Source organism: Rana temporaria, chromosome 3, assembly GCF_905171775.1.
Source record: "Rana temporaria chromosome 3, aRanTem1.1, whole genome shotgun sequence".
NCBI lineage: Eukaryota > Metazoa > Chordata > Amphibia > Anura > Ranidae > Rana > Rana temporaria.
In genome coordinates, this window is record NC_053491.1 from 444,710,005 (window position 1) to 444,731,558 (window position 21,554).

Below are 21,554 nucleotides of genomic sequence, written 5' to 3' on the forward strand. Positions count from 1 at the left end.
ATGGCATTGGGCTCCATGGTGAGATGAGTGACACCACAACGCATGGCATTGGGCTCCATGGTGCGATGAGTGACACCACAACGCATGGCATTGGGCTCCATGGTGCGATGAGTGACACCACAACGCATGGCATTGGGCTCCATGGTGCGATGAGTGACACCACAACGCATGGCATTGGGCTCCATGGTGCAATGAGTGACACCACAACGCATGGCATTGGGCTCCATGGTGCGATGAGTGACACCACAACGCATGGCATTGGGCTCCATGGTGCGATGAGTGACACCACAACGCATGGCATTGGGCTCCATGGTGCAATGAGTGACACCACAACGCATGGCATTGGGATCCATGGTGCGATGAGTGACGCCACAACGCATGGCATTGGGCTCCATGGTGCAATGAGTGACGCCACAACGCATGGCATTGGGCTCCATGGTGCGATGAGTGACACCATAATGCATGGCATTGGGCTCCATGGTGCAATGAGTGACGCCACAACGCATGGCATTGGGCTCCATGGTGCGATGAGTGACACCACAACGCATGGCATTGGGCTCCATGGTGCAATGAGTGACACCACAACGCATGGCATTGGGCTCCATGGTGCGATGAGTCACGTGACACCACAACGCATGGCATTGGGATCCATGGTGCAATGAGTGACACCACAACGCATGGCATTGGGCTCCATGGTGCGATGAGTGACACCACAACGCATGGCATTGGGCTCCATGGTGCGATGAGTGACACCACAACGCATGCATTGGGATCCATGGTGCGATGAGTGACGCCACAACGCATGGCATTGGGCTCCATGGTGCAATGAGTGACACCACAACGCATGGCATTGGGCTCCATGGTGCAATGAGTGACACCACAAGGCAAGGCATGGCATTGGGCTCCATGGTGCGATGAGTGACACCACAACGCATGCATTGGGATCCATGGTGCGATGAGTGACACCACAACGCATGGCATTGGGATCCATGGTGCGATGAGTGACACCACAACGCATGGCATTGGGCTCCATGGTGCGATGAGTGACACCACAATGCATGGCATTGAACTCCATGGTGCGATGAGTGACACCACAACGCATGGCATTGGGCTCCATGGTGCGATGAGTGACACCACAACGCATGGCATTTGGCTCCATGGTGCAATGAGTGACACCACAACGCATGGCATTGGGCTCCATGGTGCAATGAGTGACACCACAACGCATGGCATTGGGCTCCATGGTGAGATGAGTGACACCACAACGCATGGCATTGGGCTCCATGGTGCGATGAGTGACACCACAACGCATGGCATTGGGCTCCATGGTGCGATGAGTGACACCACAACGCATGGCATTGGGCTCCATGGTGCGATGAGTGACACCACAACGCATGGCATTGGGCTCCATGGTGCAATGAGTGACACCACAACGCATGGCATTGGGCTCCATGGTGCGATGAGTGACACCACAACGCATGGCATTGGGCTCCATGGTGCGATGAGTGACACCACAACGCATGGCATTGGGCTCCATGGTGCAATGAGTGACACCACAACGCATGGCATTGGGATCCATGGTGCGATGAGTGACGCCACAACGCATGGCATTGGGCTCCATGGTGCAATGAGTGACGCCACAACGCATGGCATTGGGCTCCATGGTGCGATGAGTGACACCATAATGCATGGCATTGGGCTCCATGGTGCAATGAGTGACGCCACAACGCATGGCATTGGGCTCCATGGTGCGATGAGTGACACCACAACGCATGGCATTGGGCTCCATGGTGCAATGAGTGACACCACAACGCATGGCATTGGGCTCCATGGTGCGATGAGTCACGTGACACCACAACGCATGGCATTGGGATCCATGGTGCAATGAGTGACACCACAACGCATGGCATTGGGCTCCATGGTGCGATGAGTGACACCACAACGCATGGCATTGGGCTCCATGGTGCGATGAGTGACACCACAACGCATGCATTGGGATCCATGGTGCGATGAGTGACGCCACAACGCATGGCATTGGGCTCCATGGTGCAATGAGTGACACCACAACGCATGGCATTGGGCTCCATGGTGCAATGAGTGACACCACAAGGCAAGGCATGGCATTGGGCTCCATGGTGCGATGAGTGACTCCACAAGGCAAGGCATGGCATTGGGCTCCATGGTGCGATGAGTGACACCACAACGCACGGCACAGAGAGCAGTTGTGTTGCAATGCATTGTGGCAATGTGTTAATATGTGCGTTGTGGCGTGCGTTACCACAAGGCACAAGTGTGAAAGAGCCCTATGTGTGAAGCACTCCATACCCATTACAGTCTGAATGTACAATCGCCTTTACATCTACCAAAAACCAAGTACTGCAAGAGAATGCCTGATTGGATAGTTTAGTTCAGTGATCTCCAAACTGCGGCCCTGGGGCCAGATGCGACCCTTTGCTTTCTTTTATCCGCCCCCTATTTCATCAATGGGGCATAATCACCCCCCCTCCCCCCACACACACACACTGACCCCAATGAAGGAGCACAATTCCTCCCAATGACACCAACGATGGGGCAAAATCCATCCCAATGACACCAATGATGGGGCACAATTACTCCCATTGACACCAACGATAGGGCACAATTACTCCCATTGACACCAACGACACCAACTGTAAGTGGTGTCATCCACCTAAATGCGCTATGTGAGCGAGCTGTTTACATCTCGGGACTGGCTGGACAGTAACGCGTCTCCTTCCTATGTATTTTACCTGCGTGTTTCTCTGTTTATCTGTCCAGCATGACGCTTTTGGACACTGTTGAAAACCGAGGACATTTCCAGGGACTATAACTTCAAAAGTTTCACAGGCTCGAAGTTTCCTCGCACTCCAGAACCAGTTGGCACCTAGGTACACTGTTATGGTGGAAATGCCAGCATGCTGGTTGGAGCTGATCGGGGCACAGAGAGTTCATAGAGCGGGCTGGAATAGTGACAGTGGGGGGGAGGGGAAGCCGGCAAAACCGGACGGGCGACTTTAGATTGGGAGAGATGTGGAGGATTAACTAGTTAATCACCTGTTGTTGGATGGGTCCTGTCCTGGGATCACCTGTATACCGGGGGCCTGTCCTAGATTCTGGATTGTATGGATACTTGTGTACACATTGTCCTATCTGTCTATACAACTAGGGCCGGCCATAGATGGCGCGATTTTATTTCCCGCAATCAGAAAATCGCTAGGTTCCCCCATCAAACAGTTAGTGTTGATGAGGGAATCCCTCCCGTACAGCTATTGTGTTCTCCCGTCACGCACGCGCGGGGGGGGTTTAGGCCGTCCCCACCAGGAGAACACAGTGGTTATTGCTAGCGGCTACAACAGCCATATGTAAAACCAAATAGGGTGGTGGTACCCAAGTTGATCGATTAACGTGGGTACATTCAGCCTGCCCAGCCAGCCAAGATTCCTACCACCTATGGCTTAAAACTTACCATTCATGTTCCAATCTGATGTTCCAATCTCCTTGCTCCATTCACACTTGTACAACGACTTTGGAGTGCAACTTTGCTGCAACTTTGGATGGATGCCACTTGGATGCCACTTTGGCTTTGACCAGTGATAATGAACAACTGTTGCTCAACTGTCGCATATATAAAAGGGTTTACATTGCAGTCTATGGGACTCAAGTCGCATGAAAGCTGGATCAAAGTAGTGCAGGAACTTTTTTAAAGTTGCTGCGGCTTTAAAGGAGTTGTAAAGGCAGGAGCTTTTTTTATCTTAACTTACTCTATGCATTAAGACAGGGCTCGACAAAATCCGGGCGCCAGGTCGCAATTGCGACAAGAAATTGTGACCTGGCGCCCGCCGGTAATCGAGGCTTTGAGGCCTAGAAGGCCGCGGCCTCAATTACCGCACGATCGCGGCTGGGGAGGTGGGGGGCGCACGGAGGCACTGTTACTGTTTTCACTGCCATCTCCTTCCCTCTAATTAAAACCCACAAACATTATATATATTTTTTAATTCTAACACCCTAGAGAATAAAATGGCGGTCATTGCAATACTTTCTGTCACACCGTATTTGCGCAGCGGTCTTACAAGCGCACTTTTTTTGGGGAAAAATACACTTTTTTTAATTAAAAAAATAAGACAACAGTAAAGTTATCCCAATTTTCTTTTTTATATTGTGAAAGATGATATTACGCCGAGTAAATTGATACCCAACATGTCACGCTTTAAATTTGCGTCCGCTCGTGGAATGCCGACAAACTTTTACCCTTTAAAATCTCCATAGGCGACATTTAAAAAATTCTACAGGTTGCATGTTTTGAGTTACAGAGGAGGTCTAGGGCTAGAATTATTGCTCTCGCTCTAACATTCGCAGCGATACCTCACATGTGTGGTTTGAATACCGTTTACGCATGCGGGCGCTACTCACGTATGTGTTCGCTTCTGCGCGCGAGCTTGGCGGGACGGGGCGCGTTTTCTGGCTCCTAATTTTTTTAGCTGGCTCCTAGATTCCAAGCAAATTTGTCAAACCCTGCTTTAAGATAAAAGGCCTTCTGTGTACAGCAGTCCCTCTAACACTTACCTGAGGTCCCTCTCTGTCCAGCGATGTCCACAAGTGCCTTAGCCGTCTGAGATTCTCCCGCCATTGGCTGCCGCTGCTGTCAATCAAAGTCAGCTAGCCCAGAGCAGGCAAGTAGAACATGTTTGTTATTTTTATAGGGAAAAAAAGAGACTTTACAATCACTTTAAGTCGCACAAACTTGAACGGTTGTCATTGAAAAACTTGGGGTGCGACTTGTCATGTGACTTTAGTGTCCAAAGTCACATGACAAGTTACACAAGTGTGAATGGAGCCCAAGATCTACCAACAAGTGTGTCTGTCTGATTGAATACAAAATGATTGGATAGATTAGGTAGGTCCTCACATTACATATTTATATTAACCACTTGCCGATCGTATAACTTACATATACGGCGGCAAAGTGGACCTGCTACGCAATGCGTGAACTGACACTTCCAGGTAGGGGTCGTGCATGCGCTAATAGATTGTGATTATACACAGCAGCAGGAGCTGATCGGCGGGTAGTCGATGTCCGCTGGCACCCGCCGATCCTTCGGTACTGAGGTAGAACGGTGGTCTGCCTATGTAAACAAGGCAGATTGCTGTTCTGTCACTAAGGAAGGCATGGTTCCTGTGTTCCTGCAAAGCAGGGACACGGATTCATGCCTTCCCCTAGTACAAGCTGCTACCACACTACACAAAATCACCAGCTAGGCACACATTTAACCCTTTGACCGCCCCTGATGTTAACCCCCTCCCAGGCAGTGCCATTAGTACAGTGACAGTGCATATGTTTAGCACTAATCACTGCATTGGTGTCACTGATCCCCAAAAAGTATCAGTTAGTGTCCCAACTGTCCTCCGCAATATCGCAGTCTCACTATAAGTCGCTGTTCGCTGCCATTACTAGTAAAAAAAAAAATAATAATAATAAAAAAAATATCCCATCGTTTTTAGACGCTATAACTTTTCTGTAAAACCAACCAATATACACTTATTGGGACTTTTTTTAATTAAAAATATGTAGTAGAATACGTATTGAAATACATTTATGAAGAAATTTTTTTTTTTTCAATTTTTTTATTGGATTTGTTTTATAGCAGAAAGTAAAATATATATATACCGTATATACTCGAGTATAAGCCGACCAGAATATAAACCGAGGCACCTAATTTTACCATAAAAACATTGGGGAAACGTATTGACTCGAGTATAAGCCGAGGGTGTCCATCTGCATGCCTCACTGTGCCCATGCCTCACTGTGCCTCACTTTGCCTCACTGTGCTTCACTTTGCCTCACTGTGCCCATAACTAGACTTACGTTTAACATAGGAGTAAAAGGGGTGCCCGGTTTGAAAATCATTGCTCCCCCGCCGTAGGTCCGCCAGACAGCAAACTTTGCACACTTGTAGAAGAGAACTGGGGCTACATGTGTGCCAAGTTTCGGCCGGCCGGTACCGGGTCCCCAAAGTCACTGGAGAAATTACCGTTTAACATGGGAGTCTATGGAAGGGGTGCCCAGCTTTGAAAAATCGTTACTCCCCAGCCGTAGGTCCCCTGGACGAAAAACTTAGCACACTTGTAGAGGAAGAGTGGGGCTACATGTGTTCCAAGTTTGGGGTCCAGAGGACCTTCGGCCGGCTGGTACCGGGTCCCCAAATCTGGGAGATCAGGTGCAAAAAGGTGACTCGAGTATAAGCCGAGGGGGGCATTTTTACCACAAAAAAAGTGCTGAAAAACTCGGCTTATACTCGAGTATATACGGTATATTTTTTAACCGCTTAACACCCGCCTGCCGTCAAATGACGTCCTGTCATTTAAAGCCGCTAGGGGGCGTGATTGCCCAGTAACTGAGCAGGACCGTGGATCTCTGTGTGTCCCTTGTACATAGGGACACAGATCGTTCACCTCGCCCAGTCACCCCCCTCCCCCTACAGTTAGAACACTGACTAAGCTACACATTTAACCCCTTCCCCCGCCCCCTAGTGGTAAACCCCTTCCCTGCCAGTCACATTTATACAGTAATCAATGCATATTTATAGCACTGTTCACTGTATAAATGTGAATGGTCCCAAAAATGTGTCAAAAGTGTCCAATGTGTCCACTATAATGTCGCAGTCCCGAAAAAAAACGCAGATCGCCGCCATTCCTAGTAAAAAAAAAAAGAATAAAAAATCAAAATTAAGTCCCCTATTTTGTAGGCAATATAACTTTTGCGCAAACCAGTCACTATACGGTTATTGCGATTCTTTTTTTTTTTTTTTTTACCAAAAATATGTAGAATACGTATCAGCCTAAACTGAGATAAAAAATTATTTTTTAAAAAATGGGATATTTATTATAGCAAAAAGTAAAAAATATTGGGCCAGATTCACAGTACAAATACGCCGGATTATCTGCTGATACTTCGGCGTATTTTCAAATTTGCCGCGTCGTATCTTAATTTGTGATTCACAAACAAGATACGACGGCTTTTGGCTAAGATCCGACAGGCTTACGGCTTCGTACGCCTTCGGATCTTAGGCTGCAATACTTCGGCCTCCGCTGGGTGGAGTTCGCGTCGTTTTCCAGCGTCGGGTATGCAAATTAGCTTTTACGGCGATCCACGAAGCTACTCGCGTGCGTAACGTCGTTTTTTTCCATCGCAAAGTTAAGCAATCTTTTTCATGGCTTAACTTTACACCAGCCATGTTAAAGTATGGCCGTCGTTCCCGCGTCGAATTTTAAATGTTTTTTTTTTCTACGTAAGTACGTTACGCACGTCGCCATTCACAAACACATAGGGGCGCCGTAATTTCGCGCAAAGCACGTCGGGAAATTTACTAACGGAGCATGCGCAGAACGTTCGGCGCAGGAGCGCGCCTAATTTAAATGGTACACGCCCCATTTGAATTAGGCGGGCTTGCGCCGGACGTCTTTATGTTGTTCGCCGCAAGTTTATACTCAAATGCTTTGTGGATCAAGCACTTACGAAAAAAACTTGCGGCGGTGTAACGTAAAGACGATACGTTACGCCGCCGCATTTGTACCTGAATCTGGCCCTTTGTGTTTTTTTTCAAAATTTACGCTCTTTTTTTGTTTATAGCCCAAAAAATAAAAACCTCAGAGGCGATCAAATACCACCAAAAGAAAGCTCTATTTGTGGGGAAAAAAGGACGTCAATTTTGTTTGGGAGCCACGTCGCACGACCGTGCAATTGTCAGTTAAAGCGACGCAGTGCCGAAAGCTGAAATTTCATCTGGGCAGGAAGGGGGTGTATTTTTTTTGTTTATAGCACAAAAAAACAAAAACCGCAGAGGTGATCAAATACCACCAAAAGAAATCTCTATTTGTTGTAAAAAAAAAAGGACATTGTGGCATGGGTACAGTGTCGCATGACCGCGCAATTGTCAGTTAACCACTTTCCGTCCAGCCGCCACAGTTTTACTGCGGCAGAATGGCACGGCTGGGTGAAACAACGTTATGTTATGTCGTTTTGCCTTTTGGCCACTAGGGGCGTGCGCATGCCCCCCGGTGTGCACTGGAATCGTCGCTGCAGTCGAAAGTGAATATTGGTTTGACCCCACTACTCATTAGAAAAATTAACAAACTTTCTTGGGACATTCTTCTACTAAAAATTTTTGTTCAAAATTCTTCCCATCTATGGCCAGCTTACTCATATGCATATTTTTAACTTATTTTACGTTTTTGTTATACCTTTTATGGAGGGTGAGTGTTCTGTCATAAAATGTCCCTTCCTTACAGGAATTTTAATTGGCAATAGGCTTGTGTGCTGCATTTCAAACACAAACAAAGCAGTCACACAATGTGAAGGTTTTATTTATTCAGGTCATTGTATGGTATTCAGCTGGACTCGTTCTGCAAGAAATGACAACAAAACACAAAACAGACAGAATTAGGAGCTACCCAAAAATGACAACTTATATTCAAATAAAAACTACAAAGCTTTATTAATTCCTTTTTAAAAAGTCATACAAAAAATACAGCCATTGAAATGCCGTCGTTATTCGCTGTCCAATGTTCCATCACATTTTATCCCCTTAGCGCCGACCGTACATACGCAGACTCGGCTATAAGAGGTTATACTGGGATGATCGCTGCAGCTGCAAGCATCACCCCGGTACCGTTTTTTTTAGAGCGGGTCGTCAGCTCTTCAGGGGATAAAAGACGCTCGGCTGTTATCCCGAAGGAGCAGGAGGGGACAATTTTATGAATTAAAAAAAAAACTAAAGAGTTAAGTTAGCCCAATTTTTTTGTATAATGTGAAAGATGATATTACGCCAAGTAACTAGATACCTAACATGTCATGCTTTGAAATTGCGCACACTCCCCCTTGCTCGGGATTGGACAGATCACGATCACCCATCCAATCGCGAGCAAGGGGGAGTGTCTATACGCGCGGGCAAAACAGCTATTCAAATGAATGCTGTGATTTTCTCCATGCGGCGGCAAAGGTATGAGGGACATTGCTGCCAGAGGGACATTGCTGCATATGTGAGGGACATGGCTAGGGGGGACATGGCTGCATATGTGAGGGACATGGCTAGGGGGACATGGCTGCATATGTGAGGGACATGGCTAGAGGGACATGGCTGCATATGTGAGGGACATGGCTAGGGGGGACATGGCTGCATATGTGAGGGACATGGCTAGAGGGACATGGCTGCATAGTGAGGGACATGGCTAGAGGGACATGGCTGCATATGTGAGGGACATGGCTGGGGGGACATGGCTGCATATGTGGGGGACATGGCTGCATTTAGGGACACATTTAAAAAAAGTATCGGTATTCGGTATCGGCGACTACTTGAAAAAAGTATCGGTACTTGTACTCGGTCCTAAAAAAGTGGTATCGGGACAACCCTAATTATTATTATACAGGATTTATATAGCGCCAACAGTTTATGCAGCGCTTTACAATATAAAAGGGAGACAATACAGTTACAATACAATAAAATACAAGAGGATTAAGAGGGCCCTGCTCAGAAGAGCTTACAATCTAATAGGGTGGGGCAGGTGGTACAAAAGGTTGTAACTGTGGGGAATGAGCTGATGGAAGTGGTAAAAGATTGGTTGGAGACGTGATAGGCTTCCCTGAAGAGGTGAGTTTTCAGGGATCGCCTGAAGGTAGCAAGAGTAGAGGATAGCCGGACAGGTTGAGGTAGTGAGTTCCAGAGGATGGGAGAGGCTCTGGAGAAATTATGGAGACGAGCATGGGAGGAGGAGACGAGGAGGTCTTGAGAAGAGCGGAGAGGATGGTTTGGGATATGTTTGGAGACAAGATTGGTGATGTAGCTCGGGGCAGAGTCGTGGATGGCTTTGTAGTAGGGTTGTCCCGATACCACTTTTTTAGGACCGAGTACAAGTACCGATACTTTTTTCAAGTAGTCGCCGATACCGAATACCGATACTTTTTTTAAATGTGTCCCTAAATGCAGCCATGTCCCCCACATATGCAGCCATGTCCCCCCAGCCATGTCCCTCACATATGCAGCCATGTCCCTCTAGCCATGTCCCTCACTATGCAGCCATGTCCCTCTAGCCATGTCCCTCACATATGCAGCCATGTCCCCCCTAGCCATGTCCCTCACATATGCAGCCATGTCCCTCTAGCCATGTCCCTCACATATGCAGCCATGTCCCCCTAGCCATGTCCCTCACATATGCAGCCATGTCCCCCCTAGCCATGTCCCTCACATATGCAGCAATGTCCCTCTGGCAGCAATGTCCCTCATACCTTTGCCGCCGCATGGAGAAAATCACAGCATTCATTTGAATAGCTGTTTTGCCCGCGCGTATAGACACTCCCCCTTGCTCGCGATTGGATGGGTGATCGTGATCTGTCCAATCCCGAGCAAGGGGGAGTGTGCGCAATTTCAAAGCATGACATGTTAGGTATCTAGTTACTTGGCGTAATATCATCTTTCACATTATACAAAAAAATTGGGCTAACTTAACTCTTTAGTTTTTTTTTTAATTCATAAAATTGTATATTTTTCTAAAAAATTGCGATTAAAAGATCGCTGTGCAAATACAGTGTGATATAAAATATTGCAACGATCGCCATTTTATTCTCTAGATTCTCTGCTAAAAAAAAAAATATATATATATATATATAGATAGATATATAAATATATATCTATATATATTCAGGGGCAGATCCACAAAGATCTTCACCCGCGCAGCGTATCTGAGATACGCTACGCCGCCGTAACTTACCTGGCTTTGGTTTGAATCCTGAAAGAATTTGCGCCGTAAGTTACGGCGGCGTAGTGTATCTCTCGCGGCGTAAGGGCGCGGAATTCAAATGCGGCGAGTAGGGGGCGTGTTTCATTTAAATGAAGCGTGTCCCCGCGCTGAACGAACTGCGCATGCCCCGTCCTTCAAAACTCCCAGGGTGCATTGCTCCAAATGACGTCGCAAGGACGTCATTGGTTTTGACGTGAACGTAAATGGCGTCCAGCCCCATTCACGGACGACTTACGCAAACTAAATAAAAATGTTAAAATTCTACGCGGGAACGACGGCCATACTTAACATTGAGTACGCCACCAAATAGCAGCTTTAACTATACAGGGAGTGCAGAATTATTAGGCAAATGAGTATTTTGACCACATCATCCTCTTTATGCATGTTGTCTTACTCCAAGCTGTATAGGCTCGAAAGCCTACTACCAATTAAGCATATTAGGTGATGTGCATCTCTGTAATGAGAAGGGGTGTGGTCTAATGACATCAACACCCTATATCAGGTGTGCATGATTATTAGTCAACTTCCTTTCCTTTGGCAAAATGGGTCAAAAGAAGGACTTGACAGGCTCAGAAAAGTCAAAAATAGTGAGATATCTTGCAGAGGGATGCAGCACTCTTAAAATTGCAAAGCTTCTGAAGCGTGATCATCGAACAATCAAGCGTTTCATTCAAAATAGTCAACAGGGTCGCAAGAAGCGTGTGGAAAAACCAAGGTGCAAAATAACTGCCCATGAACTGAGAAAAGTCAAGCGTGCAGCTGCCAAGATGCCACTTGCCACCAGTTTGGCCATATTTCAGAGCTGCAACATCACTGGGGTGCCCAAAAGCACAAGGTGTGCAATACTCAGAGACATGGCCAAGGTAAGAAAGGCTGAAAGACGACCAGCACTGAACAAGACACACAAGCTGAAACGTCAAGACTGGGCCAAGAAATATCTCAAGACTGATTTTTCTAAGGTTTTATGGACTGATGAAATGAGAGTGAGTCTTGATGGGCCAGATGGATGGGCCGTGGCTGGATTGGTAAAGGGCAGAGAGCTCCAGTCCGACTCAGACGCCAGCAAGGTGGAGGTGGAGTACTGGTTTGGGCTGGTATCATCAAAGATGAGCTTGTGGGGCCTTTTCGGGTTGAGGATGGAGTCAAGCTCAACTCCCAGTCCTACTGCCAGTTTCTGGAAGAAACCTTCTTCAAGCAGTGGTACAGGAAGAAGTCTGCATCCTTCAAGAAAAACATGATTTTCATGCAGGACAATGCTCCATCACACGCGTCCAAGTACTCCACAGCGTGGCTGGCAAGAAAGGGTATATAAGAAGAAAAACTAATGACATGGCCTCCTTGTTCACCTGATCTGAACCCCATTGAGAACCTGTGGTCCATCATCAAATGTGAGATTTACAAGGAGGGAAAACAGTACACCTCTCTGAACAGTGTCTGGGAGGCTGTGGTTGCTGCTGCACGCAATGTTGATGGTGAACAGATCAAAACACTGACAGAATCCATGGATGGCAGGCTTTTGAGTGTCCTTGCAAAGAAAGGTGGCTATATTGGTCACTGATTTGTTTTTGTTTTGTTTTTGAATGTCAGAAATGTATATTTGTGAATGTTGAGATGTTATATTGGTTTCACTGGTAAAAATAAACAATTGAAATGGGTATATATTTTTTTTTTGTTAAGTTGCCTAATAATTATGCACAGTAATAGTCACCTGCACACACAGATATCCCCCTAAAATAGCTAAAACTAAAAACAAACTAAAAACTACTTCCAAAAATATTCAGCTTTGATATTAATGAGTTTTTTGGGTTCATTGAGAACATGGTTGTTGTTCAATAATAAAATGAATCCTCAAAAATACAACTTGCCTAATAATTCTGCACTCCCTGTACGCCGGAAAAAGCCGAACGGAAACGACGTAAAAGAATGCGACGGCCGCTCGTACGTTCGTGGATCGTCGGAAATAGCTAATTTGCATACTCGACATGGAATACGACGGAAACGCCGCCCAGCGGACGCCGGAAAATTGCATCTAAGATCCGAAGGCGTACGAAGACGTACGCCTGTCGGATCTAACCCAGATGCCGTCGTATCTTGTTTTGAGGATTCAAAACAAAGATACGACGCGGGAATTTTGAAAGTACTTTCTTTGTGGATCTGCCCCATAATGTTTGGGGGTTCTAAGTAATTTTCTAGCAAAAAAATACGGATTTTAGCTTGTAAGAAATACAAATGTCAGAAATAGGCTTAGGTACACACGACTGTTTTTAATGACGAGAAAAAAGCCATTTCTTTAATTGGTCGTGAAAAACGGTCGTGTGTAAGCTCCAGAGCATTTTTCTCAATGAGAAAAATGGCAGATTTTTTTTAGAACCTGCTCAATTTTTTTCTCGTCATTTTTAACGTCATTCTTTTTCACCTTATGAAAAACGGTCGTGTGTACGCTTTAACGGGGGGGGGGGGGGGAAACGAGCATGCTCATAAGCAAGTTATGCGACAGGGAAATGAGCGAAAGCAGCCCAAAGGGTGGCGCCATCTGAATGGAACTTCCCCTTTATAGTGCCGTTGTACGTGTTGTACGTCACCGCGCTTTGCTCAAGCATTTTTTATCACCATTGTGTGTATGCAAGGCAGGGCTTGTGAGGATTCACGACAAATCACGTCGAGAAAAACATCGTTTTTTTTCATCTTATGAATAACGGTCGTGTGTATGCGGCATAAGGCATGAAAAGGTTAAATATAATTCCCATGTAATCAACACATCACCTTCAATATGTCGCATACACAGTACAATGTTACAACTAATGAGACAATGGACAAAGGGATCTTTATTCTTCGACGCATTTCTCGGATATACTCCACTTCCTCAGGATGAGAGAGGCTATTTTTGTATTAGACATAAAAGCAATTACTAGACATAATTCATACAAGTATATCGATACATACACCAGTTTTCATCAACATTGCATAATTGCATAGAGTCCAATGTCTGTTATACATTCAATAACTGCAGATTCCAAGGAACATGGCCACTGAAGTGGTCCCGGGGACGAGCACCAAGATGCCCCTAAGGAATTAAAGGGGCACCATGGGCCATAGACTGGACAATTCTATGGCAATATAAAATAAAAAGGTTCACAAATTCAGAGTTCAGAGTGTATGGTATGTGACCATCAGTGTCTCCTAGAGCTGCACAATTAATCGTTAAAAAATCGCGATCTCGATTCAACCCCCCTGATCATCTCCAATGCAGAGTTTGCCGATTCTTTCATATAACAAGTGGAAAGACTTATCAGCTGTGAAAAGAAAATATCCGGGCAGTCTGCCAAGTTTTTATCATGAAAGATTGTAACTAACGCTTCCTTCTTAGATCAAAGGGATACACTTCTGTGTGTAAAGAAAAAATCCTCTGCCAAGTTTGTAACAACATGAAACATTGTAACTAACTTCCTTCTTAGAGCAAACTTCTGTGTGTAAATGCAGGAAGTTTAACCACTTAAAGTCCAAATATTTTTCTGACACTTGTTTCTTAAGTTAAAATCAATATTGTTTGCTAGAAAACTACTTGGAACCCCCGAACATTATATATATTAGGGTTGTCCCGATACCACTTTTTTTAGGACTGAGTACAAGTACGGATACTTTTTTTTATGTACTCGCCGATACCGAATACCGATACTTTTTTTAAATGTGTCCCCAAATGCCGCCATGTCCCCCACATATTACAGCCATGTCCCCCACATATTGCAGCCATGTCCCCCACATATTCCAGCCATGTCCCCCACATATTCCAGCCATGTCCCCCACATAATGCAGCCATGTCCCCCACATAATGCAGCCATGTCCCCCACATATTGCAGCCATGTTCCCCCACATATTGCAGCCATGTCCCCCACATATTCCAGCCATGTCCCCCACATATTCCAGCCATGTCCCCCACATATTCCAGCCATGTCCCCCACATATTCCAGCCATGTCCCCCACATAATGCAGCCATGTCCCCCACATAATGCAGCCATGTCCCCCACATATTCCAGCCATGTCCCCCACATATTCCAGCCATGTCCCCCACATATTCCAGCCATGTCCCCCACATAATGAAGCCATGTCCCCCACATAATGCAGCCATGTCCCCCACATAATGCAGCCATGTCCTACATACCTTGATGATGCCGCACGTGCCGCCGTTAATCAGTGTGCGGGGAACATTACAGCTTTCGTTTGAATAGCTGTATCCCCGCCGCGTATAGACACTCCCCCTTGCGCGGGATTGGACAGATCATCCGTCCAATCCCGCGCAAGGGGGAGTGTCTATACGCGGCATTTTCTATTTCAGTATCGGGGGTATTTGCGGGAGTACGAGTACTCCCGCAAATACTCGGTATCGGGTCCCGATACCGATAATGGTATTAGTATCAGGACAACCCTAAAATATATAATTAGCAAAGACCCTAGCCTAGGGAATAAAATGGCACTTACTACAATGTTTTATGTTACACTGTATTTGCCCAGAGGCCTTTCAAATGCAATTTTTTGGGGGAAAAATACAAAATAAAATAAAAATAAAAACAGTAAAGTTAGCCCAACTTTTTTTGTTTAAAGCGGGAGTTCACCCATTTGTTAAATTTTTTTTTTTCTCCCCTTGTATTAAAATATGATCCGTACTTACCCGTTTTCGAGCTGCATCTTCTTCCGTCGCTTCCGGGTATGGGTCTTCGGGAGCGGGCGTTCCTTCTTGATTGACATTCTTCCGAGAGGCTTCCGACGGTCGCATCCATCGCGTCACTCGTAGCCGAAAGAAGCCGAACGTCGGTGCGGCTCTATACTGCGCCTGCGCACCGACGTTCGGCTTCTTTCGGAAAATCGTGACGCGATGGATGCAACCGTCGGAAGCCTCTCGGAAGACTGTCAATCAAGAAGGAACGCCCATTCCCGAAGCCCATACCCGGAAGCGGCGGAGAGGATGCATCTCGTAAACGGGTAAGTACTGCACATATTTTAAAACAAATAGCCGATTCCCCTCGAGAAAACGAGCATCCATCTAAGGGGGAAAAGTGCCCTCTAAGGGTGAACCCCCGCTTTAATGTGAAAGATGATGTTACACAGCGAGAATCGAGAGAGAATCGTGATCTATCTTCTAAGCAAAAAAATCACAACTCTCATTTTAGCCAGAATTGTGCAGCTCTAGTGTCTCCCAAACATGAAAAAGGAAACCAGTGGTGGTAATAGAATGAATGAAGAAAATAACCACCAATATACTGTATGTCCTTAACCCCTTGAAGACCAAGCCTTTTTCTGACACTTGTTGCTTACAAGTTAAGTTAGTTTTGCTAGAAAATTACGTAGAACCCCCAAACAGCCCCCAACCCCCATTTTCGTCACGCATGCGTCAGTGACATCACCTGGTGCATCTAAAGTGAATATCTCCTTAACAGTGCACATTTAGGAGATATTTACAGTACCTGTAGGTAAGCCTTTTTAACTATTCCAGTGTGCGCAATTTTAAAGCATGACATGTCAGATATCAATTTACTCAGCGTAACACTTTACGTTTTTTTTTATTTATAAAAAAGTATTTTTTACCCAAAAACTGGGTTTGAAATACCGCTGCGCAAATACTGTATGACATAAAATATTGCAACAACCGCCATTTTATTCTCTAGGGTCTCTGCTAAAAATGATATATATATTATATATATATATAATTTTTAGCAGAGACCCTAGAGAATAAAATGGCGGTTGTTGCAATATTGTATGTCATACAGTATTTGAATCTGAAAGATGTATTTCTGATAATTACTGCACTAAGGACACATTGGGGGTTATTTACGAAAAAGGAAAATCCACTTTGCACTGCAAGTGCAAACTACAAGTACAAAGTGCACTTGAAATTACACTGAAAGTGCACTTGGAAGTGCAGTCCCTGTAGATCTGAGGGGGAAATGCAAGGAGAATAAAAAAACAGCATTTTAGCTTGCACATGATTGGATAATAAAATCAGCAGAGCTTCCCTCTCATTTCAGATCTACCCCTCAGATTTACAGCGACTGCACTTCCGAGTGCACATTCAGTGCAATTTCAAGTGCACTTTGTACTTGTAGTTTGCACCTATGGTGCAAAGTGGATTTGCCTTTCGTAAATAGCCCCCCATTGTATCTAGAAGCACATATGGAAAGATTCCATAGTACAGTTTTTTTATATATATATTATAATTTCATTTATATTTTCATTTTGTTGTCTTTCCAGAATCCATTGCAGGAGTGGGGGGAAGAGGTGGAAGAAGGGGCGGTATATGGTGTGACACTGAGGCGGGTGAGGACAGAAAGACCCTCTGGAGAATTCCTGGTAATAAAATACTTTGTTCTATTTATCATTCCTTGTCACATCTATTTTGTCCTCATTATCCCTCGGCTGCATTCACACCTGAGCGTTTTGTCGCCTGAAGCTTGAAGCTATAAAACACTAGAGGGGAAAAAATCAATTATTCTCAATGGAGATGGTTCACATCTCCACTCCAAAACGCCTGAAGCCGAACTCCTGAAGCTCAAACAAGTTCCGGACCCTTTTTTGTTGCTCGAATTGGGCGGATTTGGGCGTTTTAGAACGTTTGTATTCCCATAGAAAGTAATGGAAACGCTCGATTCAAGCGTCTAGCGAGACAACAAGCGTTTCTACGGGCGTTTTGTCGCTTTAATCTGTTCTGTGAAATAGAACATTTCACCCAGGCAGAAGATAAAAAAAATCTACAAACATAGCAACAAGTGATGAAAGAGATGATAATTTTTCCTATTGGCTAAAATAAAAAACGTTGAAGTTCAAAAACGTCGGACAACGATGTATGCAAACGCGCGAATACGTGTGAATACGCGCGACAAAACGTCGGAAAAACGCCCAAAAACGATACGCTCAGGTGTGAATGCAGCCTCACACCAATATGATAGGCTACTCAACCGGGCTCCTTAAAGCGGAGTTCCACCCTAAAAATCTATTAACAGCTTGTCTTTAATGTAAAAAATAAATAATTTTTATTTTATTTTATTTTACTCACTTCTATCTGACTGTTACTAGGCAGATTTCATATACTGCCTAGTTCCTGGTCCTAGGTGGTTCAACTTCCTGTCCTAAGACCCCATTGCCTCCTGGGAAATGATGACACTCATTTCCCAGGAGTCTCTGGGCATTACTGTGCCTAAAAATCACCCAGCATGCACCTCTCCCTGAAAACCAGGAAGAAAAAGGAACTGGGCTTCACATGCCCACACATATGATGGATACGGCCACAACATGAGCTGGAGGATATAAGGCAAGTGTTTGCAATGATTGCTGGAGGGATTGGGGAGCTATTAATATGTTTTAGGGACTATTTAATGTGATTAATTTTAGCTTGCAAAAAAAAAAACAATTATGCCTGGAACCCCGCTTTAACAGATTGGGCCATACACATATAGGGCCAGATTCATAAAGACTTACGACGGGCGTAAGTCTCCTATGCCGTCGTATCTTAACTGCATATTTACGCTGGCCGCCACGGGCGTGTACGCTGATTTACGCCTAGAATATGTAAATCAGCTAGATACGCCTATTCACGAACGTACGCCCGTCCGTCGCAGTAAAGATACGCCGTTTACGTAAGGGGTTTTCAGGCGTAAAAATGAACCACCAAAAAGATGGCGCAGCCTATGTTAAGTATGGACGTCGGAACCGCGTAAAATTTTTCAAATTTTACGTAGTTTGCGTAACTCGTTCGTGAATGGGGCTGGCCATAATTTCCGTTCACGTCGAAGCATTGACGATTTGCCGACATCATTTGGAGCATGCACACTGGGATACGTCCATGGACGGCGCATGTGCCGTTCGTTAGAAACGTCAAACACGTGGGGTCGCTAGTATTTTGCATAGAACACGCCCCCAACCAGCCTATTTTGAATTAGGTGGGCTTACGCCGGTCCAGTTACACTACGCCGCCGTAAGTTACAGCGCAAGTTCTTTGTGAATACAGGACTTGGTGCTCTAACTTACGGCGGCGTAGTGTATCTGAGATACGCTACGCCCGCCCAATTCTACCTGAATCCAGCCCATATTGCCTAGCTGGGTCTTCTATCCTGCTGTTTGGTACATGTTCTCCATTCACTTTTGCACCTTCTTATTATGTTTTCCTTATTACTTGCTTTCCTTGTCCTCAGGTCAGCCCCGGCTCTCCCGGCTCTCCCGGCTATGTTCATTATAAGACGTGTAAGGTGCGCAGCCTGCGTGCTGGGACGCTGCAGAAGCTGGTAGAGAATCTATTGGTGGAATACCAGGGTACAGAATCTAGCTATGTTCCCACTTTCCTCAGTACCTACCGTGCCTTTACCTCTGCTGAAAAGGTCTTGGAGCTGCTACTGGACAGGTGTGACCCTCCTTCCTTCTCTAAGAATTTCCTTTCTGTCTATCCTGTTCTTCTTAGCCTCCATTTTCATGATACAACTTTCTAACCTGTTGGTAGATGTGAAATGGTCTTCGTCGATCACAAATTGAGTGACTGAGCGATTATGTATTTTCTTATGCCGCGTACACACGATCGGATTTTCCGCTCAAGCTTGGCTTGCATACACACGGTCACACCAAATTCCGACCGTCAAGAACGCGGTGACGTACAACACTACGACGAGCCGAGAAAATTAAGTTCAATGCTTCCGAGCATGCGTCGAATTGTTTCCGAGCATGCGTCGGAATTTTGCTTGTCGGAATTGCTACAGACGATCGGATTTTCCGATGGGAATTTTTTCCGTCCTGAATATTTGAGAACCAGCTCTCAATCTTTTGCTGGCGGAAATTCCGACAGCAAAAGTCCGATGGAGCATACACACGGTCGGAATTTCCGTTCAAAAGCTCCCATCGGACTTTTGCTGGCAGAATTTCCGATCGTATCTCTTGTCATATCAATGCGGCTGATTCATAGAATCAGTTCCGCATAGATAGCCCTAAGATCCGACAGGTGTAATTGACTTACACCGTCGGATCTTAGGATGCAATACTTCAGCCGCCGCTGGGGGGAGTTCGCGTCGTATTCCAGCGTCGGGTATGCAAATGAGGATTTACGGCGATCCACGAAGGTTTTTCCCGTCGTTACGTCGGCTCAAGTCTTTTTTTCCCGTCGCAAAGTTAGGTGTGCTATTAACATGGTGTAAAATTACTCCACCATGTTAAAGTATGCCCGTCGTTCCCGCGTCGCTTTTGAATTTTTTTTTTTTCGGCGTAAGTACGTTACGCACGTCACGATTCACAAACACGTCGGGCCGCCGTAAGTTCGCGCAAAGCACGTCGGGAAAATTGCGAACGGAGCATGCGCAGAACGTCCGGCGCGGGAGCGCGCCTAATTTAAATGGTGCCCGCCCCATTTGAATTGGGCGGGCTTGCGCCGGACGACTTTACGTTACACCGCCGCAAGTTTCCAGGTAAGTGCTTTGAGGATCGGGCACTTACACTGAAAACTTGCGGCGGTGTAACGTAAACGAGTTACGTTACACGGCCGCAATTTTTTGGGAATCTGGCCCAAAGTGATTACAGAGTTTGGGAAACCTTCCATTAATTGTGCTGGACCCCCTAGATAAGTCAGTTCTGGAACTATATGGGTGTGCCCTCCTCATTCTCCCTTGCATAGGGTGGGCACAGGCATGAAGGACTCAAGTATGGCTTTTGGACTGGCCTTTTTCAACCAGGGTGCCCAGGCAAAATGCCAAAAATTTTACTGAAAATTGTATACCAGCCAGCAGGTGAATCAAGCCTACCTTTTAGTTACACAAAGCTTCATTTTGCACCATGACGACTTTCTAGACACTGGCATCCTAACAACCAATGATGTCATCAGTTGACAAGGAGGATGTCTGTTGCCTCCACAGAATCCTTGTTTGACCCTGCTGTGCCCTGTGCCCCTCTCCCTCAGCACTGGAGTGACATTAGCTGACTAATGGAGAGAGATTAGGGGGGGGGGGGGCGAGAAACATAGGAATACTAGTCGGTACCAGTGTAAAAAAGTGTATTTGATTTGGAAGAATAAATCACCTCTAACACTGGGTGTCCTATGTGTGGGTGTTGCTGTATGTAAAGCTATTAGAATACAGTGGAACCTCGGATTACGAGCATTCCAGGAGAATGCTCGAAATCCAAAGTACTCGCATATCAAAGCAAGTTTCCCCATTGAAGTCAATGGAAACTAAAATAATTTGTTCCGCATTTGCAGTACCGCATGCGGCCAGAGGTGGGGGGCGGCTGAAATCCTCAGAAACGTCCGAAAAGACCCGAGGACAGTTACGCCGGTGTATCTACTGATACACCGGCGTAATTCGAAATTCCAGCCGGCGTATCATTGTTTTGTATTCACAAAACAATATAGGCCGGATTTAGGCTAGGATCCGACTAGTGTAAGACACTTACACTGTCGGATCCTAAATGTAATTCTCTGCCGGCCGCTAGGTGGCGTTTACGTTCAGGTCTCATTTGTTTATGCAAATGAGCCTGATACGCCGATTCACGAACAAAATTGCATCGCGTAACCGTCGCTTTCGTCGTTTGCGTAGGCGTAAGGTTACCCCTGCTATATGAGGGGTAACCTTACGCCAGTCCCACGTAGGCCATGTTAAGTATGGCGTCGGGTCCGCGTCGTGTTTTCCCGTCGGGTACGTCGTTTTACTAAGTCGTTCTTGAATACGACTTTACGTCAATGACGCACACGTCGGCGTCATTGACGTTTTACGCCGAGAACTGGA

The 21,554-nt window shown here is 45.8% G+C and overlaps 1 protein-coding gene across 2 annotated transcripts in view; it reads left to right on the plus strand.

Annotated features, from left to right (window-relative positions):
- The window catches only part of RGL3 (ral guanine nucleotide dissociation stimulator like 3), a 157,914-nt gene that overhangs the window by 56,569 nt on the left and 79,791 nt on the right, over positions 1-21,554 (plus strand). For both annotated transcript variants that reach the window (XM_040346529.1, XM_040346530.1), the window contains 2 exons: positions 17,053-17,151; positions 18,990-19,195. In XM_040346529.1, coding sequence (XP_040202463.1) covers positions 17,053-17,151; positions 18,990-19,195 — 305 coding nt within the window. The remainder of the gene's footprint in view (positions 1-17,052; positions 17,152-18,989; positions 19,196-21,554) is intronic.